General features: G+C 30.8%; 4 protein-coding genes across 9 annotated transcripts in view; 1 reads left to right on the forward strand and 3 right to left on the reverse strand.

Annotated features, from left to right (window-relative positions):
* Positions 1–74: 74 nt before the first annotated feature.
* On the reverse strand, positions 75–1,538 carry LOC124499974 (acyl-CoA Delta(11) desaturase). Its single transcript, XM_047063983.2, has one exon. It carries the CDS (start codon positions 1,360–1,362, stop codon positions 223–225), a length of 1,140 nt encoding a protein of 379 aa, XP_046919939.1. The 5' UTR covers positions 1,363–1,538; the 3' UTR covers positions 75–222.
* Positions 1,539–1,868: 330 nt separating this feature from the next.
* Positions 1,869–3,178, reverse strand: LOC124497907 (delta(9)-fatty-acid desaturase fat-7). Its single transcript, XM_047061595.2, has one exon. It carries the CDS (start codon positions 3,176–3,178, stop codon positions 2,030–2,032), a length of 1,149 nt encoding a protein of 382 aa, XP_046917551.2. The 3' UTR covers positions 1,869–2,029.
* Positions 3,179–4,278: 1,100 nt separating this feature from the next.
* Positions 4,279–8,435, forward strand: rl (Mitogen-activated protein kinase rl). 4 transcript variants are annotated; one of them, XM_075728672.1, is made up of 8 exons: positions 4,279–4,773; positions 4,902–5,057; positions 5,114–5,546; positions 6,954–7,080; positions 7,152–7,530; positions 7,581–7,652; positions 7,723–7,991; positions 8,049–8,435. In XM_075728672.1, the coding sequence occupies exons 3-8, from the start codon at positions 5,230–5,232 to the stop codon at positions 8,181–8,183; spliced, it is 1,299 nt and encodes a 432-aa protein (XP_075584787.1). In that variant the 5' UTR covers positions 4,279–4,773; positions 4,902–5,057; positions 5,114–5,229; the 3' UTR covers positions 8,184–8,435. The 4 variants fall into 4 exon arrangements, with proteins under 4 accessions (XP_075584787.1, XP_046917540.1, XP_075584788.1 ...); XM_047061584.2 differs by having other exon boundaries at positions 4,304–4,773; positions 5,140–5,546; XM_075728673.1 differs by having other exon boundaries at positions 4,307–4,773; positions 5,137–5,546.
* Positions 8,436–10,029: 1,594 nt separating this feature from the next.
* The window catches only part of LOC124499456 (Ecdysone-induced protein 75B), a 44,909-nt gene continuing 32,803 nt past the window's right edge, over positions 10,030–22,135 (reverse strand). For 2 of the 3 annotated variants that reach the window (XM_075728676.1, XM_047063365.2), the window contains 4 exons: positions 16,677–16,912; positions 13,268–13,450; positions 12,962–13,190; positions 10,030–12,397 (listed from right to left, as the gene is read on the reverse strand). In XM_075728676.1, coding sequence (XP_075584791.1) covers positions 10,248–12,397; positions 12,962–13,190; positions 13,268–13,450; positions 16,677–16,912 — 2,798 coding nt within the window. In that variant the 3' untranslated portion in view covers positions 10,030–10,247. Of the gene's footprint in view, positions 12,398–12,961; positions 13,191–13,267; positions 13,451–16,676; positions 16,913–17,116; positions 19,020–22,135 lie in introns of those variants that run through there. The other variant, XM_075728675.1, reaches the window with a different exon arrangement.

Genomic DNA, 22,135 nt, shown 5'->3' on the forward strand with positions numbered 1-22,135 from the left:
ATTTTATCATTATTATATAATATTGATGATACTTAACAATGATAAGTATTTGTCCAAATGAACAAGTATCATGGTTATTGGATAATATGAATTTAACTAATTTTATTATGCACTATTATTCAACTTGATTAAATTATTATATTCAAATAAACAAAACAAAAAAAAATCAAATTCCAAAATCAAATTATATTGAATGTAAAAATTTCATTTAATTCGTAAAATTCAAATAAACAATGGACGTTGTGTTGCAAGTTTGAAAAGCAAGGCTGGAAAAACAATCCATAAAGCTGTGGCTATTCCCAAAATCCAATCTAATATGGCATTTATGATACGGAAACTTAGACTTTTAGTTTTATCATATAATGCTTCGATGCCTCGTTTAGAAACAATTTCTCTCACCACTGTTGGTGAAGCTGTTTTCAAATCATATGCCAATCCAATAGCAGCACATAAGCGAATAAATGATGTTGTAGGATTGAACATTTCCCACTGTGGTCGATCATTGATGCGATAATCATAAGGGAAAACATGATGATAATTATGTAGACCTTCGCCTAATGTAAGATAATTGACAAAACGATGATCAGTTGGTCGTATACGGAAATCGTATGGTCGGTATCCAAAATGATGAGCCAAAGAATTAACAGCGAATAAATGATGTAACACTACGAATGTGCGAAGAATGACACAGATGGAAAAAGATAACCAAGGATCTTCATTCCAAAGAATAATCGGAATAACTGTTGGAATGATCATACCAAACAAGATGAAGATTGGAATATAAAATTTGTGTTGCAAAAAGACCAATTTGTCTTCATAGAGATCGGAAAAATCTAGTTTTTGACCGGCTTGCTTGACTGATTCGGTTTTCTTTACTAACCACCAACCAATATGAGAATAAAATAAACCACGAGTTGGATTCTTTGGGTCGCCATCGGTATCCGAATATTTATGATGTGTTCGATGATCACGAGCATAAGAAAGAGCACTGCCATTCATTGTGATTGCTTGAAATATGAGAATCCATAACTTCAATGGCCAACTAACTTTGAAGGCTCGATGAGCCAAAAGACGATGAGCTCCTACCGCTGCCGCAATTCCAGAATTGGCGCCAAGGATAATTGCCAACAATATCGTTTTTAAATGTGCTGGATTAATACAAACATGCACATATGAAATGACGACAGCAATATGCCATAAGGACATGATGATTATATTGGACCATTTAAGTGGTCGTTTCCAAGCCGATTGCTCCACTTTGAATCGAGGATCATCAACACCATAAATTGTTTCAATTTTTTTTATATCATCACCTTGGCAAACAATGGATGATTCTTTAACAGAGTGATTCTCAATAACCATTTTCGTTTTAAAGAAATCGAATAGTAGCGATGTTTGTTTAATAATGGAGAATTTGTAATTGATGGCTGGTTTTTATTATTCTTATTTAACATTCATTGTACATGTACAAATGTTAGCAGGTCGACTTTCGAAGATTCTTCTGGGATTCGATTGTTCGTAAGTAGAGAGCTAAATGTAATTTGTCTCTCATTTGACTATATATCTTTATACATTTTTTATTTTTTTTATTTTTTAAAGTTAACTTCATTCATTATTCATTGGGTAGATTTACCTTATGTAAAGGATATTTTATAAAAAAAACCATTATCGATTAATGCTTAACTAAAAGAGTTATACTTGAATTTTGATTTTTCACGTGAAAAAATAATGTTGCGTGTGAATGATGAAATTAAATAACGAAAATCTCCTTACAATATATTTGTTGTTTTTCAAATAAATTTCTTGATAATTGTTGGCATCTTGATTAATCATGTGGTTGTGGATAAACCTGTCATCAAATCTAATCGTTTGTGGTGACGTGGTAACGTTTTTATTTTATTATTTCTTTTAGTGAAAATACAATGCATTCAAATTTCTTTTTTGTTAAACAACTTCACACTTCAAACAATGTAGAATGTGATAGGAAACCATCATTATTTTATGCGAATAGGAAATGTCAATATTCTATTCAAATATAGATAACGCGTTGTGTTGCTAATTTGAAAAACAATGCTGGATAAATAAGCCATAGAGCGGTTGATATTCCGAATATCCAATCGAATATAGCATTCATGACACGGAATTTCAAACTTCGAATTGGATCATACAATGCTCGAACACCTCTTCGGCTAACAACTCCTTTCACTACTGCAGGTGAAGCAATTTTTAAATCATATGCCAACCCCAAAAGAGCACAAGTATGAATGAAAGTTCCGGGAGGATTGAACAATTCCCATTGTGGACGATCGTTGATGCGATAATCGAATGGAAACACATGATGATAATTATGTAGACCTTCTCCGAAAGAAATATAATTAACAAAACGATGATCAGCTGGCAGTATTCGGAAATCGTATGGTCTATAGCCAAAATAATGAGCAAGTGAATTTACCGTAAACAGATGATGCAACACTACGAATATACGAAGAATAACACAAATGGAAAAAGATGACCAAGGATCTTCATTCCAAAGAATAACCGGAATAACGGTTGGAATGATCATACCAAACAAGATGAAAATTGGAATATAAAATTTGTGTTGCAAAAAGACCAATTTGTCTTCATAGAGATCGGAAAAATCTAGTTTTCGGCCGGCTTGCTTGACTGATTCGGTTTTCTTTACTAACCACCAACCAATATGAGAATAAAATAGACCACGCGTTGGATTCTTTGGATCGCCATCAGTATCTGAATATTTATGATGTGTTCGATGATCGCGAGCGTAAGTCAAAGCACTTCCATTCATTGTGATTGCTTGGAATATAAGAAGCCATAGTTTTAGTGGCCATTTAGCTTTGAATGTTCGATGTGACCATAAGCGATGAGATCCGGCAGATGTGGCAATACCAGACATGGCACCAATAACAATTGAAAACACTGCTGTTTCAATATGGACAAGAGAGATGCAAACGTCTACATAACAAACAATGAAGACAATATGCAAGATAGACAGAATAATTATATTGGACCATTTTAATGGACGTTTCCAGGCCGATTGCTCCACTTTGAATCGAGGATCATCAACACCATAAATTGTTTTCAATTTTTCAATATCTACAGATTCTGGGCATCCAATGAAAATACTAGTATTTTGATTTTCATCTTTTACAGAATTCATGATGTAGAATATATTTACAAATAGGGAAAGAGTTGAGTTCAAGTTGAGTGATGGCTGAAGTTTAAAATAAAATTTCTTATATTTTATTGGAGATAAATGCTGAATATTAAACAAGGGATAAGTTTTTACACGAAAATTGATATGATGAAAGTGGACAAATTTATGTTCTATCATGTTGAAAAATCAAAAATTGAAATTAAAATCATAAGTAATCAAATCATATCATGTACACTTCTTGACCAAAACAAGACAACTTCTACTGTACAAAACCCTCTGAAACGGAAACAAAATCTCTACTATGACCTATGTGTATAGTGATGATTGATTTATCATTTGAATTTTGATGGATTATTATTTTTATCCAACCCCCATTTTAAAAACAATAAAAGATCATTTCTTTCAGGTCAAGGTCCAAGGTTTGATCATGTCATTTTTAAAAAGTGTAACATTATCATATTCAAACAAAACAAAACAATCCTGGAAAGTTGTAGGAAAAAATTAGACCCTTGTTATTTAGGTATTATTGTTGTTGTTTTATCAAAAAAAAAAAAAAAAAAAATTATCATCATATTGAATGATATATGGAATGAAAAAAAACATTTGCATATAACAAAAAAAATATATATATTTCGTGATATATATTTGTCTTAATTTGTTCAATTTTTCAGTTGACAATTTCAACATCTCTTTTTTACTTGTCCTCTTGAATAAAAGTGAGCCTATGTGAACATTATCGCCACCAACACTATATTATTCCCAGATGTGTTTATATATTGTGCTATATTATATTACACAACCATAAATAAATATTACCTTCGAAAAAATGCATCAACTAAAAAAAAAAATTCAAAATTGAAATGGCTATTTTTTTTTGATCTAACATCATATCATTCTGCGCATGTGTTTATTTAATCAACAAAAAAAAAATTAAAAAAAAAGCGACAGCACTGTTCTTGTGTTAGCGGTATATACACCGCTAATGCAGTGGTAGTGGTGTGATTGTCATCCAAGTATCATTTTTATTTTGCTGCTATCACACATCACTGGATAATACTTTTCCTTTTTGGTTCACCGTTCATGTATATTTTCAACAATGAGCTCATCAATAAAGCCCAACAAATTTTGCACACACAAAAAAAAAAATGATATGCTTTACTTTTTGGCTGCTGCCTTGAAATAGGTTCCATTGTGTGTTTTTATATGCAATATAAATTGTCTTATAAGCGAAAGGAAAACAAAATAGTGACGATCAACTTTGTTGCCATGAAATAAAAATTGAGTCCAGATTCTTTTATCGTAATTCTAATTTATATTACTATCGAATAATCAAACAACATTTCATTTGTCCATACCGATCAGCACTATTCTCTTTTATGTGTTTTATTAATATTGGCTGCATCGAACGGTTGTTTTGGCGCCTGATGATCCATTATTGTTTTGTCGTACAATCTATATTTATTATTCTGTAGAATTAGAATCCACCATCGAGATTTATTCTCCATCTATAAAACTCATCGTTATTTAATAATTGAATTTTTATCATCATTGTTGTTGCTGTTTTTTCTTGTTTTGTCAAATCAATATAATCATCAAATGTAAGTGTCAAAAATTTTCTTTTTTTTTGTTGAAAATAATATCTATATATGTACCATATATAAAATGATATAAAACTTGCTTTTTCTCTACTTATTATCTTTCATATTTTTATCTCTTCTATTTAAAGATCTTTTTTTTCGGATGTGTTTGCAACTTTATCATTGCTAATTTTACCGTTTGATATGTTAACATTTTGAATTTTTAATTAAATGGCAATCAATGTTTAAATTATAAAAAACAATCAACAAATTTTCCATCGTGGTCCAAATATTTTTTTTTCAAGGTTCGAATCATTTTACTTTATTTAAATCTAATTTTTTAATATTATTTCAATTTAAGATTTTACATTTTTTTTCAATTAGTAGATAACATTCCAATTTTTTTACATTAGCTTATTTTGCATAAACATTTCTCTCTCTCTCTCGATTGTTTATAATTATCATCAGCCACCAAATATGGAAACATCACCCGCACCCCAAGCATCAGCTTCATTGCGTAACAGTCCACCCCCACCAATGTCCGTTTCTCCAAGTGGCCAATCATCAACATCATCCAATATGAATTCATCTGCTATTGGTGGTCTAGCTCCTCCACCCTCATCGTCATCATCATCATCAACTGGTCAATCATCATCAAATAGTGGTGCAGTAGCTGAACCATCACCAGGTGGAAAAAATTCGGTCACTGAAACCGTACGTGGACAAATATTTGAAGTTGGACCACGTTATACTTCGCTTGAATATATTGGTGAAGGTGCTTATGGCATGGTTGTGTAAGTTTTATTCTTATTTTTTTTGCCATCCATAATGTACGCTTATATGAAACGTCAATCTTTCTTTCTGAATGCTTCGAAAATCGAAGTTTAGAAATTTCCAATTTATTTTGATTAACGAAAGCGCTACATGTTGAAAAGAATAATTAACATTCAGTAATAATGCTGAATGAAAAGGCATTTTCCTTGCGTATGCAATTAATTATAATCTATGATAGAATCAACATCATAATTCTCTTCTTTCATATATAATTCATTTTATTTATAAGCTAGTTGTATTTGTTTTTGGGTGCAAAAGTTTTTGATTTTCTCTAAAAAAAAATTAAATTCTCAGCTTAAATAACGGTCCAAATATCCGAATCATTCAAAAGTTGAAATCCTTTCCACGTCAGTTTCAGTTTTCATTCAATTTAATGAGTTTTTTTTAATTTGTTTTTCGTTTCATTGTAAACTTATTAGATATATCATGTCCGATCAATTGCCAAATTTGTCTCCTTGTTGTTTGTCTTTCATTCATTTAGAATGGTTTCTTATAGAAAGAATTTAGTATTCGGAAAAAGGTCTCATTTTTTCAATTTAGAAAAATTACTGTATATACTTTACAATACAAAGTCTAGCTTTCAATTCTCATTTTGACGATAAGAGATGATTCAATTTTTTGTAAACAATCATTAAATGAATGTATTGAAAATTCGTATTATCAATAATTCACCTGATATTTTCGCAACAACAACAATTCATCCATTTTGAACAAATCGGCCAATTTTTTCGTGCCTAACAGTTGAAAGAAATGGTTTCAGCACTTTGGGTTGTTACACATCATATACTTCCTCTATATTTTTTTTAATGCTAACCGTTCTTGTATAGCGAGAGAACGGAACGTTTAGCCTTGAAAATGATCTAGACTCAAAGTTGATTGTTAGACATATATAAATCCACACATGCACGAGAGCTAGTTCATGGACATGAATATGGGTTTTGTTAGTTTTGAGATGACAATCTAACATTGATGTTTGCGTCAACTCAAATGATGAAAATAATAATAGGTTTCTTCAATTCTTCATTGCTAAGTGATTAACTAAAAGATTTCAGATTCGAATCGAATTTTCTTTTGATTTCAAAAGAATACAGAAGTACAAAATTAGATTCTGTTTTAGCCTAAAATTGTTATAACAATAATTGGAATCATATTATAAATCATTTTTTTTTCATTATTTCAAATTCTTTATCCTTGTTTTTTAATAATGATGTTGAATTTATGTTGAGATCATCAAAAAAAAAGAAAAGAAAAAAAATTAAGATATGCTGAATTTAGATTCTGGAAACAAAACTTTATGCACTGCAATCAATTTTTTAAGAATCTATTTGGTATTGAGTTTATTGATTAATGTTCTATTTTTTTTACAGATCTGCCTATGATAACAACACTAGAAAAAAGGTGGCTATCAAAAAGATTAGTCCATTCGAACATCAAACCTATTGTCAACGTACATTAAGAGAGATAAAAATTTTGACACGTTTTAAACATGAAAATGCAAGTTTTTATTTTAATAATATTGGAAAATCTTTATTTATTGAATTATAATTATTTATTTAAATATATAGATAATTGACATTCGGGATATAATCTGTGCATCTAGCATACAACGAATGAAAGATGTTTACATCGTACAATGTTTAATGGAAACTGATTTATATAAATTATTGAAAACACAACCATTGAGTAATGATCATGTATGCTATTTCCTGTATCAAATTCTTCGTGGTCTCAAATATATCCATTCGGCTAATGTTTTACATCGAGACCTTAAGCCATCGAATTTGTTGTTGGATACTACTTGTGACCTGAAAATCTGCGATTTCGGTTTAGCTCGTGTTGCCGATCCAGTTCAGGATCATACAGGCTTATTAACCGAATATGTTGCCACACGATGGTATCGAGCACCAGAAATCATGCTTAATAGCAAAGGCTATACCAAGTCAAGTATGATTCATTTACTGTTTTATTTTTTTCTCTAATACTTTTTAATTTAGTCGATATTTGGTCAGTTGGTTGCATACTGGCGGAGATGATCTCAAATCGACCATTGTTTCCGGGAAAACATTGTATGTAATTTATTCAATTTAATTATTCATATTAATATTATTATATTATATGGTTTAAATTGTCAATTAGATTTGGATCAATTGAATCATATCTTGAACATTTTGGGTTCACCAAGTCAAGAAGATTTGAATTGCATTATCAATCCAAAGGCACGACAATATTTGCAAACTTTACAACAGAAGCCAAAAATACCATGGACTCGTTTATTTCCGGATGCCGATGCCAATGCATTGGATTTATTGGATAAAATGTTGACATTCAATCCCAACAAACGAATCACGGTTGAAGACGCATTGGCACATTCATATTTCAGTCAATATTATGATCCCAGCGATGAAGTAGTAATTTCTAATATAATCCTTGTTCATTCTTTTGACATTTTTTCCCATTTTTAGCCTGTTGCTGAGGAACCATTCAATCTCGATATGGAATATGATGATCTCCCACGAGAGAGGTTGAAAGAATTGGTTTGGGAAGAGGCAACCAATTTTCATCGCCGTCAATGCACTATGATGCAAAGAGAGCAGTGAATATGAATGAAAAATGACAATGATTCATGAATATGACAAGTGATTCTTAACTAAGCTACCTTTATAAATATTGTAACTTGTCTCCTATATTTTGATATTACTTGAAATTGAAATCTGAATCACGAATCAGACATCAACAATGAATTCTGATTTATCATCCATTCATCTTCCCTCCGTTTTTTTTGTCCCATCGATTGTCATTTTAATTAATTTTTTGAAATCTCCTGATGATTAAAATCCCATATATATCCATATGCATGTGTTTTATCAATCTTGAAAAATTTACTCGAATCGCCTTTTGGAAAACCATTTTGCAATATACCTCATGTTTGCGTATTCATCTGTGTGACTGGGCGTGTGATAAGAATTTTTAAGTTTAAATTTGTTTTAAAGTTTGAATTTTTGTGCTTTTTAATCTATTAAAAAAAAGACAGTACCTTCTATCCAAACAAAAGTCATGCATTAGTTTTCAATCATATCAGAATTCTACATTTTATTTATTCTCCATAAAATTGTCATGAAAAAAAAATTGTCCATCAATATTTGTTTTTTTTATTATTTTTTTCCTTTTAACAGAAAAATTAAAGTATCCCTCAAATTCCTGATGATTCAAACTTGTCTTTCACATTTATTTGTTTTGAAAATGATTCAAAATTCACTTTTATCTCTCATTCATAGATGGCGGTATATTCAAGTTGTTTGAAAATCTTTTTTGTTAACCAAATAATTTTTGCCGACTTCTATGTATAATAATATAATAAATGTCTTTGTCTATGTGTGTGTATTCATTCCATTCAAGGCTGATCATTTCCTGGTTATTGAGCAAATTTCTTTTTCTGTTTGCTGTTTTTTTCACTGTTTTGATGCAATCAATTGATTACATCCATAAAAATTGAAAAATTTAGATAGAAAAAAAATCTGGATAATGATGAGATCATCAATGGTTCTACAAGATGAAATGAAATGAAATAATTATTTAATTAAAAAAAAACACACACACAGATGATGCTTCGGGTTTGGCGCACGTACACCCAATTTTTCATTAAACCAAGATTTCATTTGTCACCAGAAATTTTTTTCCATGAATTGCATTCAAATGAAAAATGAATCATACATTCATTTGTTTGAATTTTATAGAAAAAATCGGAAATTTTTTTTTTCTTTGTACGTTCAATTATTGATTTTGGTTTTATTTTGTTATATATCATTATATCTACACAAAATTGAGAATAATTATAATAATAAGAAAAAAAAATAAGAACAAAATGGCGAAAAAGAATGAGAGATAATGAAGATACGAATGATGTTACACGAATATATGACAATGTAATATGCGTGTAAAATTGAGATTCAACCACAGCGGAACGGTATTCCTGTATAAATTATTATATGAATGTTTGTGAGTTGTTGTTGGTGCAAAAAGAATAGGAAAAAATTCAAAATTTCAAAATGATTTGAGGATTATGTATGTTGGGATTATAAGAGATAGAGTAAGAACGATTGATTGATATTAAAAATTATCATTGAAAAGAATTTTGACCATTTTTTAAAAAGAGAATTGCAGACGATATAAGTGTATCAATTGTTTTCGTTTATGTGTTTTTATAAAGAGAAGAAAATTATTTTCATTTTTTTTTTTTTTTTGACTATTTCATATAAGAATTATTACATATTATATCAGAGGTGAAAGAAAGAAAGGTGAGAAAGGAGAAACGTTGGATTTGAATTAGAACCAGAATTTTTTTGCTTTTTGAACATTAATAACATTTGTCGTAAGAAATAAGTGATGAGCATGAATGAATGAGGATATTTCGAAAAATACGAATTAAACGTTAATCGAAATGTGTTTTGTTTCGTTTTTTTGGACTTATCATTATGAAATGTATTTGCACTGGGGTTTGTTCCTTTCAAATAGAAAGAGAGAGAGAGAGAGAAAGAGTAGTGATGATAGAACTTGGTCAGATGTCCACATCTTGTTGATTATTTACATATTAATATGTCTGAGGGACTGGTTTTGAATTGATTAAATCTGTTGATGACAATGATACCTTGATTCCCCTTCATTTAAGCATTTTGAGGATCAACCTCAATTTTGATCATCGAAGAAGTAATGGACGATGCAACTGTTGGCGTTGAATGAATACCGGAATGGGAGGAGGAAGACAGAGGAGGAGATGACATTGGTGATACGGTTTTAGGTGGTGATACTTTCTTTGAAAGATTGAGCGGTTGACAATCGAGCTCATTGTCGGAGACTTGGGCCGCTGTTTGTAATAAAATAGGTCCTTGTGACGCCATTGGTGGTGCTACTGTGGCTGTCAGACAACGTTGAAGATGTGAAAATGGATGGCCACCATTTGATGAAGATGAATGATTTGATAGCGCTGATGATGGCCGTGAATGAGCGGATGTTGGCGAATGTGCAGCTGTTGGGACATTGCTGATGACTAGAAGTTTTTGGGATGAATTCTGTTGATCCACAAGGTATGTCGATGGTGATGGCGATGTTCGATATATTGGTTGTTGATGATATTGTGATGATGGACTTGAATTCGATACAATTCTGCTCTGTTCAGAACTGAATGGACATCCACCGCCATTGGAGGAGATATGATGAGAGTAAGGATAACCAGAATTTTGTTGTGCATATAGCACAGTAACTTGTTGCTGCTGCTGCATACCGACTAAATGCGTTTCCGAAGGATATTGGTTATGTTGATGCTGATGATTGTATTGTTGTACTGGTGCTGTTGCTGCTACAGATGAATCCTTCAAGATCGACATAGAAATTGGAGTTCCTGGTGTTGTTGCCGGTGTTTGCACGGCTTCCGTATTCATAATGATATTGTGGATGAGATCGGTTCGTTTCAATTGTTGTTCATTCATGTAGCGCGATGGCTGTTCTAATGTTTTCAACAATGTCGAATGAGTTGAGGCCAATTGCGAAGTGGTTGATGTTGAAGACGAATGTGAAGTGATAACGCCGGTAGGTGTCGAAGTTACAACTGCGGTATGATGATTATTTGAAGATGTTGTCGATGGACTATGTGGCTCTTCTATACGCGATCCAGTGCCGTTCCTAGCAGCTGCACGAAATTTCTTATGATGGCGATATGCTTCATCCATCAATTTGTTTGTATTGACTAATGGCGGTGCTTGCAGGGCTCTTTTCAACACAGGCATATCATCAATGGTCTCGTGTTTTTCACTTCCTGTCTCCGAATCAGACGATGTACAATGATGAATATGATCTTTGGTGATTGGATGATTTGTTACTGAATCTTCGATTGCCGATTGTGGACTAGAACAGACACTGGGGGTTGGTGTTGGAGCACTGCCATTGCTGCTTTGTGTTTCTTTTCCTGATTCAATTCCAGAATCAGTTGGCGAATCGGCACGGGCTGTCGATTGATGGATGTGATTATGATTTTGATGACCATAGGTAGCAGCATCTTCTTCGACCACAACCATTGGTGATGGTGATTTTGTTGTATGTGATGAAGGCGTTGCCGGTGATGTACGGATATAGCTGTAATTGGCCAACTTTGGTGCAGATGATGATGAGGAAGAAGATGTGGATGATGAGATCGATCCTTTACGTCCAGTACTTGAGGTTGTATTATCATCGGACGACACACCCGAGGACATCGAACGAGGTGAGCCGAAACATTGCTGTTGTTGACCAGATCCATTAGTGGCGCCAACCGAATCTTTCACTGAATCCATCCAAAGATCATGATGATTGAGGTGATTTGAGTTAATTACATGGTTATGTTCGCCATCGACCGATGCTGGTGAGAAATGTCCCATTATCGTTGATGATGATGAGGTTGATGATGTTGATGACCAACGATCGGGAGATTCATTTGATTGACTATCGGGTTGTACAGTTTGATGATGACCCGTGACCAATGTTGTGGTCGTAGTAATACCCGGATCCATACGAGGACAGGTAGGTGTAGTATTCGATGATTGTTCCAATCCACCAAAACTTTTTCCCAACAATTTGTCTGAATGTAAGGCATTCAATGTTCGAAGATCGGGAATCTTTTTGGTCAATTCCACAAACAATGTATTAGCTGCTGCTGCAGCGGAATCTGAAGAATTATGTGGAAAATTTTGATGATGATTTGTCGCGATCGCTTTCTGTAGAACTTCTTCTAGACGTTTGTTTATTTTTTGTACTAAATCAACGTTTCTTAAACCAGGACGATCTAATTATTTAAAAAGATAAGCAATAAAAAAACACGTGGTTAATAAGGATAAATATTCCATTTGTAGAATAAGCTGTCATGCTATTATCGACAGACAGATACATATATAAACTTCTATACCGAATGGATGAGAAAATGATCACATTGGTAAAAAAAAAAGACAAATCAAACAGAAACTAAACCCATTAAAATGGGCGTAAAATAGACACAGTGTTTGGCAAAGTTCTAAAGGGAAATGCTAATAAGATAATTTTTTTCTGTGTCTCAAGAACGGAACTAGCCTACTACAATGCTTACGACACTAGACATAACATATCGTATGTGTATGTGTTTGAATGAAACAGCAATCTGATCTAGGTCAAGGGAATATCTTTACACAAGCACAATGCAAACAACATTGGCTTTTTAAGGGAAACAGACGCTGTCGAATGTACGCTATAGTTGTATGTATGTATCGATGACCTCGTAATATACAATATAGATGCAAATTATTAATCGTGCAGGATGTAGCACAATCAAAAAAATGAATTATCTTGATCAAATTTGAATATAAGGAAAACTTACCAGGTGCAATAACAACGACGGCACAGAATAGGCCTAATTCTTGATCGGTCAGGCGCAATGAATTTAATCGTTCAGCAAATTCAAACATTGAATCGAGAAGGAATCGAGCATTCGATGCTGAATGTAATGAATCGCGTCTCAATGATAAACCATTTAAGCATACCATTGAATTGGTTTGTGAATCAAACATACAAGCTAATCGAACCAATAAAACTTCAAATACACCAGCCTAAATTTACAAAAATAGAAGAAAATCGATAAATTTGATGAATATTATAGAAATTCGAAAAATCTTTCAATACAAACCTTGAGTAATGTGACTTGATCTTCTTGTGCTAGCATACTAAAACCGGGTATACGTTTAGCAAATTCCACAACACCATGTATGGCGGGAGAAAAACGTTCACTAAAATCTTCCATTAGACGATTAGTACCGTTAGCATCGAGTGTGATTGAATTTTGCGGTGGTAATGGATTCAATGGACAAGTCTATTGAAAAAAAATTAAGAAAAATTAAAAAATTAAAAAAAATTATTAATTTGTTAACAATTATAGAGTGTGTCATCTCATATATTCAAAATATTGTCGATCTATCGATCAATCAAATAAAAAAACAACAACAACAACAAAAGACGATAAACAACAAAATCACAAGATGATCGAAGGACAAATTTTTCTTTCGCAAACTATCAATCCAAACTCCATAATCAATCATTTAAGGAAATTTCATATTTTCCATACACCCAACCAAGATAATCATTTCTTATGATCTCAATCGTGACCCTGAAATTATTGTTCCATTTATGTTTTATTCTCTAAGAATATGTCTATTTTTCATCATTTGATAATGGTTGATGCAGAAAAAAAACAAAATTCACCAATCGATAATTGATAAATATCAACAAAGTAAAAAAAAGAAAGAAAAATTCACTGTAATTCCATGCATATATTATTCTTTTCATTATTTTTCTTTCCTTCAATCGAACATGCCCAATTACCAGATCATTCAATCAAACGTGATGAATATCATGCTTGAAAATTATTACAAAAAAAAAATATTCAGAGAGAGAGAGAGAGAGAGAAACTTCATAACAAATTCATCAATCCAAAATGTGGATAAAATAAAAAAAAAAAATTTTCTACATTGAAAGGAATATTGCAAGCAAAATAGAGAAAAAATCGTTAATTATAAAAATAGCACATTATAAATTTTCACACATACGCAAAAACATACACACACACGGTGACATTGATTGCATTTGAAGCCATGTGAATCGTGTCCTTGATTATTTTTATTTTCACTTTTCTATCCGATATTTTGATTGCAATTACGTTGCAATGCAATAATATAATAATATATATATAGGAATAAGAATAACTTTTTTGTTTATTATTTGTTGTTCTGTTCAAAGGACAAATTTTACAATAAAATAATGTGGAACACAAAGGGCAAAGATTAGATTATTTTATTTTTTGTCCAATAATAATATACTCAAAATAGTATCAAGGTTATGACACTTGAATGGAAAGAGAATCTGAATTGAATACCTAAAAAAAAAATAATGTGATGTTTGATTTTTTTTTTATTTTCAATGCCATCTAAAATCTACTATTATTATTATTATTATTCGTTAATAATTCATCAATGGCTTATCATTTATTTTAACATGAAATGTCGCATATATGAATAAAAAAAATGGTTCTTTTTTGGTGTATTTGCGTGTATCTCACCAAAAAAAAAAAGAAGACCAAAAGACTTGATAGAATGTGATTTGATATGATGATGATAATGATGATATACGTGTGTGTTTGTACTTATATAAACGTATGCGCACATCGATCTCAATGTCAAATTCATCCAACATCCCAATAATAATGATGATGCTGATGATGATGGATATATAGTTTTTTTTATTATTGTATATAATATATGTATGTGTGTGTGTGCAATAATAATGTTTTGCAAGATTGTTCGGATGTGTGTGTGTGTGTGTGTGTGTATATATATATATGGTATGTGCGTCAATGTATATCTGTTTTTATATATATTTAGCCAATATAATGGCCTTGACATTGGCATTGATTTTTTTTTCTTGCATATATAATATAACGACGATCTATACATGTGTGTGTACTATGGATGAATGTGTACAATGTACATGGTTTTTTGAGACAATCAAGAATCAATCATTTACAATGTATCTTTTTCATTCAATCTATATATCTGATAGAATGATGATGGTGATGGGCAACCAATCAATCAACACCTCTATTTTTTTGAGTGATAAATATTAATTGATTAAATAACAATAATGATGATGGTTGGAAAGATTGTTTCTACAACAAATCTCACTTCCGTTTTAAAAGAATTTATATTTAATTTTTTTTCACTTTACACAAACTCTCAATTATATTTGGATATGCGAGAAAACAAAAACAAACAATGAATAAATAAACACACACACACACACACAAGATAACGTTGAGCAGATAGAAATTGCTTTTAAATATAAACAAACAAATAGATCAATATATATATGGAAAATAAAGTTTCATCATTTGGAACAATCATTACAGAATAGAATCGAAGACAACTACTATATACCTACTATGTGTCACACGATTCTTCTATGAATTATTCTATATTGCATTATTATATGCTATATATTGATCCATTAAATTTTTTTTTTTTTTGGCACTCTACATTCAGTTAAAAGTTCTTTTTTCATGATCAAGGAGACTTGTGACGTCAATATATCTATTGACGGGGGTGTGTATACAATATATTGGTACTACCACCATTTTCAAGGTTATCTTTAAATGTTTTCTTTTCTTCAAGGATTCTTTCTCCCCTCGCTCTTTCATTTCTTTTCCTCATTTCACTTTTCAAAATATATTGGGATATACTGCCATTTTGTACAAATCAAGTGTATTCGAATCATTATTATTTGATCTAGATAAAAATTTCAGTGAAATGACGTTTGAGTATTTGTTTGAAAAAAAACAACTATTACTCAATCACAGGAAAAAAATTCTAAATTATATAACCAGAATCTAGAGGGGTGTCTCCTGAGGAGACTCCTTTGTATCTGTTTCTATTTTTTTTTCTCTTCTCTTTATTTCCAAAAATTGATTTTTTCTTCTTGGTATTTTTGGTTTGTATAGTTCCAATGAAAAAACAACCAAATACTGAATACTGTATACCATTTTGGCATTTTCATCAAAACAACAACAACCAGAAATTGGTAAAAAAAAATCGACTTTAAGGAAGTGAACACACACAAACATGTATGAGTAGGAAGATTTAAAAAAAAACAAAACAAAACAAAAAAGAAAAATCCTTGAAAACAAGAATGAATGAAAAGAATCTTTCTGAATGGCATTTCACTCTCAACAATACACAAACTTGCACTTTTGCACATATTCCCATTCAGGATGTTTCCGGTATATATAATACATGTATGTATGTTTAAATAAAGCTAGATGCGTCGTATATTCTCTCTATTCTTCCTTGTTTCTATCATTTGATGATAATGATGATGTGAACGCATGCCGATTGTATAGTTATTAACAACAAAAAGGTCGAAAATACAGGAAATAATTTTTTTTTTCGTTCTACTTCTGGTTACTCATTAAAACAAAATAATAATAACGTTGACGACAAATTTAAAGGAATGAATGAATGAATGAAAAAAAAATCGAATCAAAAACTTACCATTTGTGGACATTGGGCATAAATTGGTCTTGATCTGGCTGTTTCCAATAATGGTGCCACTTTTTCTTTTGTATAATCACACGTTTCTTCATGTGCCCGTATTATTGATTGCATCAAATTCTGTTCATCTTCCAATAGTACTGATAATGCTTTTTCCAATGAATGTGCATTGACTTTTTGCATTGCTGCCAATATTTTTGCCTTTTCACGTTTCGGTACACGGCCAAATCGTACAGCTATATAAAAACAATAGTTAATGATTAGTAAAAATAAATAATCATTAATTAATTTGAAAGAAAAATGAAAATAAAGAATGGAATAGAAAAAAAGAAATGAACGAATGATAACAACAACAACAATGATGCAAACATATTTTTTTTAAGAATTTTAGTTAGGTTAAACATTTTTTTCTAGTAATAATAGATAAAATAACGGCTTACTACTATTTGAAGATGAATAATTATTGCTAGAACAAAAATAATCATCGATCTTGATTCCGTCGATGTGATATGATTTGGCAGGTATAAAACCGTTTAAATTATCATGATGATTACTATTTTGTTCATTACATTTACTGTAATTGGCCGTATTCATGGCGGTTATCATGACGTTATCAATGACGCATGAATTCTCATTATTCTTACTACTAGTTGTTATTGATGATTGGTGTTGTTGTCTACCATCTGAATTCGAATCGCTACTACTATTAACGATTGTATGGTATTTATTTTTTCCATTATTTTCACCATTAGAAAATGGTGGTTTTATAGTTCCTTTAGATCGTAGATAAGAACTTAATAATGGCATTGAAGCAGCCAATGAATCATGTGTATCATTTTGATGTGCCTGTAAAAGAATCGATGATGGTGATTCAAATTGTGATTGATATAATGATGATGTAAATGGATATGCAATCGATGTTGAATGTGATTGTTTATTATGAGATCGATGATTACGTTGATGATGATATGGATTATTGGCACCGGAACAATTAATTGTACGTCCACCTGATGATGATGATAATGATGTACGACTACCGGATATATATTGTTTACTATTATTACTATTTGTGGTTATAATTTGTCCACTAGTTGATACAGTTTGATCATCACTAGTTGAAACCTGTGATGATGATGATGATGATGATGAAGGGGATCGTGATCTTGATCTTGATGATGATAATGATTGTTGTTGATGTTTACGATTTGTTTGTGAACGAGATTTAATCATTTTATTATTATTATTTGAATATTTAGATGATGATGTAAGATGATTGGTCAATAATGGTGATTGTAATAATGTATGATAATCGAATATACCACCACCAATAGGCTGTTGTAATAATGTGGAAAGAAAAGCCGGTACAGAAATTGAAGATGTTGATGATGGTTGTGTTTGTGATTGATGTGATGATGGTGGTGGTGGTGGAATAAAAGAAAATTTATCCACATCAATACCATCATCAGAATGGCTTATATTATTATTATTATTTGTATTATGATTTAAAACCGTATTCGAACCGGTCAATAATATTCGTTGTAATGTGGATGTTGTTGGCATTATTGTATGATGATTTTTGGAACAACCATTAACATCATTCGATGATGATGACATACAATATGATGATGATGATGATGAGGATAACATTTTGTTTTTCTTTTTTTTTTTAAAATATTCATTTGTCATATGATGTGATGATAAAATTTAAATTGCACACAATAACAATAACAACAACAACAAAAAAAATTGCACATTGAATTAAATTATCATAACAAATTAATCTGATCAAAAATTAACAACCAATTATCACTCAAAGAAAAATAAAAAAAAAAATAATTTATTCATTTCAAACAAATAAACAACCAAAAATAACAAAAAAAAAAAAAAACAAACAAAAACGATAACAACAACAGGAACAGGAACGATTTTTTAAAAACATTCAAATTATTTAAGATGATGATAATATAATGGATTCAACAACGATGAATAGTTAACAAAAAAAAAATTGCTGATAAATATAACAAACGACAACAACAAAGCAAGGAAAAAAGAATCTAATTTCCAATGTCTATGGCGCCATTGTTAATGGTTTGCGGTATGACGCCGTGTAGAACAGTAGGTAAATGGATGTGTGAATCCTATGCTAACTAATGACTGAATGAGCAAGAGGCTTTTTCTCAATTGGGCAACAGCTTGAAACAACAACAACAACAACAACAAATGACTGAAATACAGAATTTACAGAAGGAAAAGACACACATACACACAACACAACACATGTACACATACAAAAAAAAACCACACAGTGAAAATATAGACAAGACACACACACACACGTACAATGACGACGACGATTAGGGAGATCCAAGTTCAAGTGCAAGGCTAAATCGCGCACGTCGTTCAATATCGGGATTCAATATAGCAATAATATTATATTATATACACATACATATTTTATTAAGGGAAAAAATGAAAAAGGAATGATGCAAAAAAAAAGTAAGCAAGCAAGCAAACAAACAAACGAGCAAGCCTCGTTTTTCTCGCTTCTACTGGTTAATGTGTTTTTGTGGGTCTATATCATGAATCAAAGCGTCATGTGTCGTATATATGTGTTGATTTTATTTTTATTATTATTATTATTATGGAAAACATCATAGAGTCGGCGTATTTTTCGATCCAATGTCGCCGTCGTTTCCGTCCCCTCGACGTTCATCATCAAAGTTATATGATGGCAAAAAAATAGGGGGAAGAAACAACAAAATATCATCAAAAACCGTATTGTCTAGAATATAATAACATATATGACATTTCATTTTCTTTGTTTTGATTCAATTATTGAAAAGAAATCTAAATCTAAACGGAATATATCATTTTTACCTAATGAATCAATCAAATATTTGATGACAAAAAATGATGAAAAGCCTATAATTTAAATTTACAAACGTGTTTGCGTGTCTTTTTATGTTTGGAAACGTGTTCACAGCAACAAAATTTCAGCAAACGCTGCAAAAATTGCAATATCTCTCTCTCTTTGTTTCATAGTTAGCTAATTCCAATTCTAATCAATACAATACACATATATAAATAAAACGAAGATTTTACAGATTATTAATGAGAAAAATATTATTGCCGATTCAGATGCAAACCAAACAAAAAAAAAACAAAAACATAAAAAATAACAAGACATTTTGAAATTATGCGTTTGCGTTTTTTTCTGGTGACCAGAATGATTCCTTTTTGGTGGTGGTGGTGGCGGTGGTTTTCAATAGTAATCAAAAAGATATAGCGGCAACCAAAAAAAACATACAGACATGTATCACATGCCCCTTAACAATTTCAAGGTTTTTTCTTTTCCATGACGCCCGGTAAGCTTAATGATCTCATCATTTGTTTGCCACAGCCATCATCATCATCAACAACAACAACAACAACAACGACGACGGCGACAATATTTAGCTAGTTACTTTTTCTCTGGCCACAATATAATGATGCAATTCTTAATGACCAAAAACTAACCTTTATAACTAAACCAAGGGAACAAAAATTTCATATATAATTCATAATAGAATCTCAGTTATATATAGAGAAAATTCTATTATCATTGGAATAACGAATATATAGTAGAATAATAATATTGACAACGAAAAAGAAAACAAATAATGCAAAGGGGAACAAAAAATTCTAGCATATTGAATTTTGAGAAAGGGAAAAAAATTCATGAATAAATTAAAAAAAAATGCGTGTAGGATGATGAATATGGAACATCATAATAATGATCATATATGTATAAAGAAACAAAAAGCCTGTTGGGAAATTTTGTCATCATCATCATCATTATATATCAAAGATATGGATAAACATACAAGAAATTGAAATTGTTTGCTTTGTAATTTATCAAAGACGGAACTTATTTGAATCATCAAATATATACCTGTTTAATCTGATATTGTTAGGAAATATACGTGTGTTTGTCTATGTATGTGGCTAGTAGTTTTTCAAGTGTAGTTATTATCATCTAATTTTTTTTTGTATATTCATTTCATTGTATTTGATTTTCATTCAAAATAATAGAATAATAAGCTACTGTTGGTTGATTTTTTCTTTCTCTCTCTCTCTCTCACTCTCTATCTCTATGATGTTTTTATCTGATGTATATATATAAAAAATTGATAAAATTTGATAAAAACGGATATAATCATGACATATTGCTATTTTGCTATTTAAAATATGAAATTGGAAAAAAAAACCTAAAACACAGACATACACACGACAATTCAAGGTTAAAATCAACATTTACATTCTATATACATGAAAAAAAAAGAGAGAGATTTATCTATCTTTGTTTATTAATTAATTGTGTTTAATGCAATATATGCCAAATATGTGTGTTTGTATTTGAGCAGAGAGAAAGAGAGAAATTGTCGTTTTTTTTTGACAAAATCAATTCTTGCAATATTAGCAGTGATTCTAATATGAATTCCAATGAATGAATCTAACAACGGAAGTACAATTCAACATGATGATGATGATATATCCATTTATAAACTACTAACTAAAAATAGCCATAGTACAGCATCAAAAAAAAAATCATATCATGAATGAATTGAAACGATAAAGTTGTACCATATAATTTTTTTTTTTGTTTGACGTCCAAGGTCATCATCATCTATTCAGATTCGATCGATATCAATCTCTCTCTCTCCCTCTTTCCATAACATTCTCATATTCACTTTTAGGTTCTATATATGATCCGAAAATTTATTTATTTTTTTTGTTGTTAAAGCAAAAAAAAAAAAAAATAGTAAATCAATGATATTAATAATTTTTATGCTTTAATTTGCGTATTTTGAAAAAAATTATCATAATCATCATATTTTTTTTTCTTTCTTTGAACAAAATTTCTACACGAATATTTTGGTGGTGTACACCATCATGATTATGATGATTTTTATATATAAATAATAATAATAATAATAAGCAAGCGCCTAGAAATTCTTGAGTTTCCAATATTTTTTATTTTTATTTTTTACTTTCACCCCCTCTTACCATCACAAAATTGTATTGTATGGTACAGTATGGTATAAACAATATATATATACACAACAATCCATGGTCATATAAAATTTACACACACACCGTTATATTATATAGCAAATATATACAGTGTGCAATAAACAGTAAATAGCAAGCCGGGCTTAGCATAGGATACCGTTTTTTTTCCTCTTTCACATATATATGTATTGTATTGTATATATAAGTTTAGTTTTTTCCATTAGGTGTGCATAACACATGCACACAATTTTGTACATACATATTTTCAATGTCGGCGTCATGGCCTTGACATTCATTTCGCATCAACATCATCATCATCATCATCATGTATGAGAATAACAGCAACAGTATTTCTCTATCCAAAAAAAAAAATCGCATATACCCATGATTGCACATTGCGGTATTTC

Source organism: Dermatophagoides farinae, chromosome 2 (assembly GCF_024713945.1).
Source record: "Dermatophagoides farinae isolate YC_2012a chromosome 2, ASM2471394v1, whole genome shotgun sequence".
NCBI classification, from domain to species: Eukaryota; Metazoa; Arthropoda; class Arachnida; order Sarcoptiformes; family Pyroglyphidae; genus Dermatophagoides; species Dermatophagoides farinae.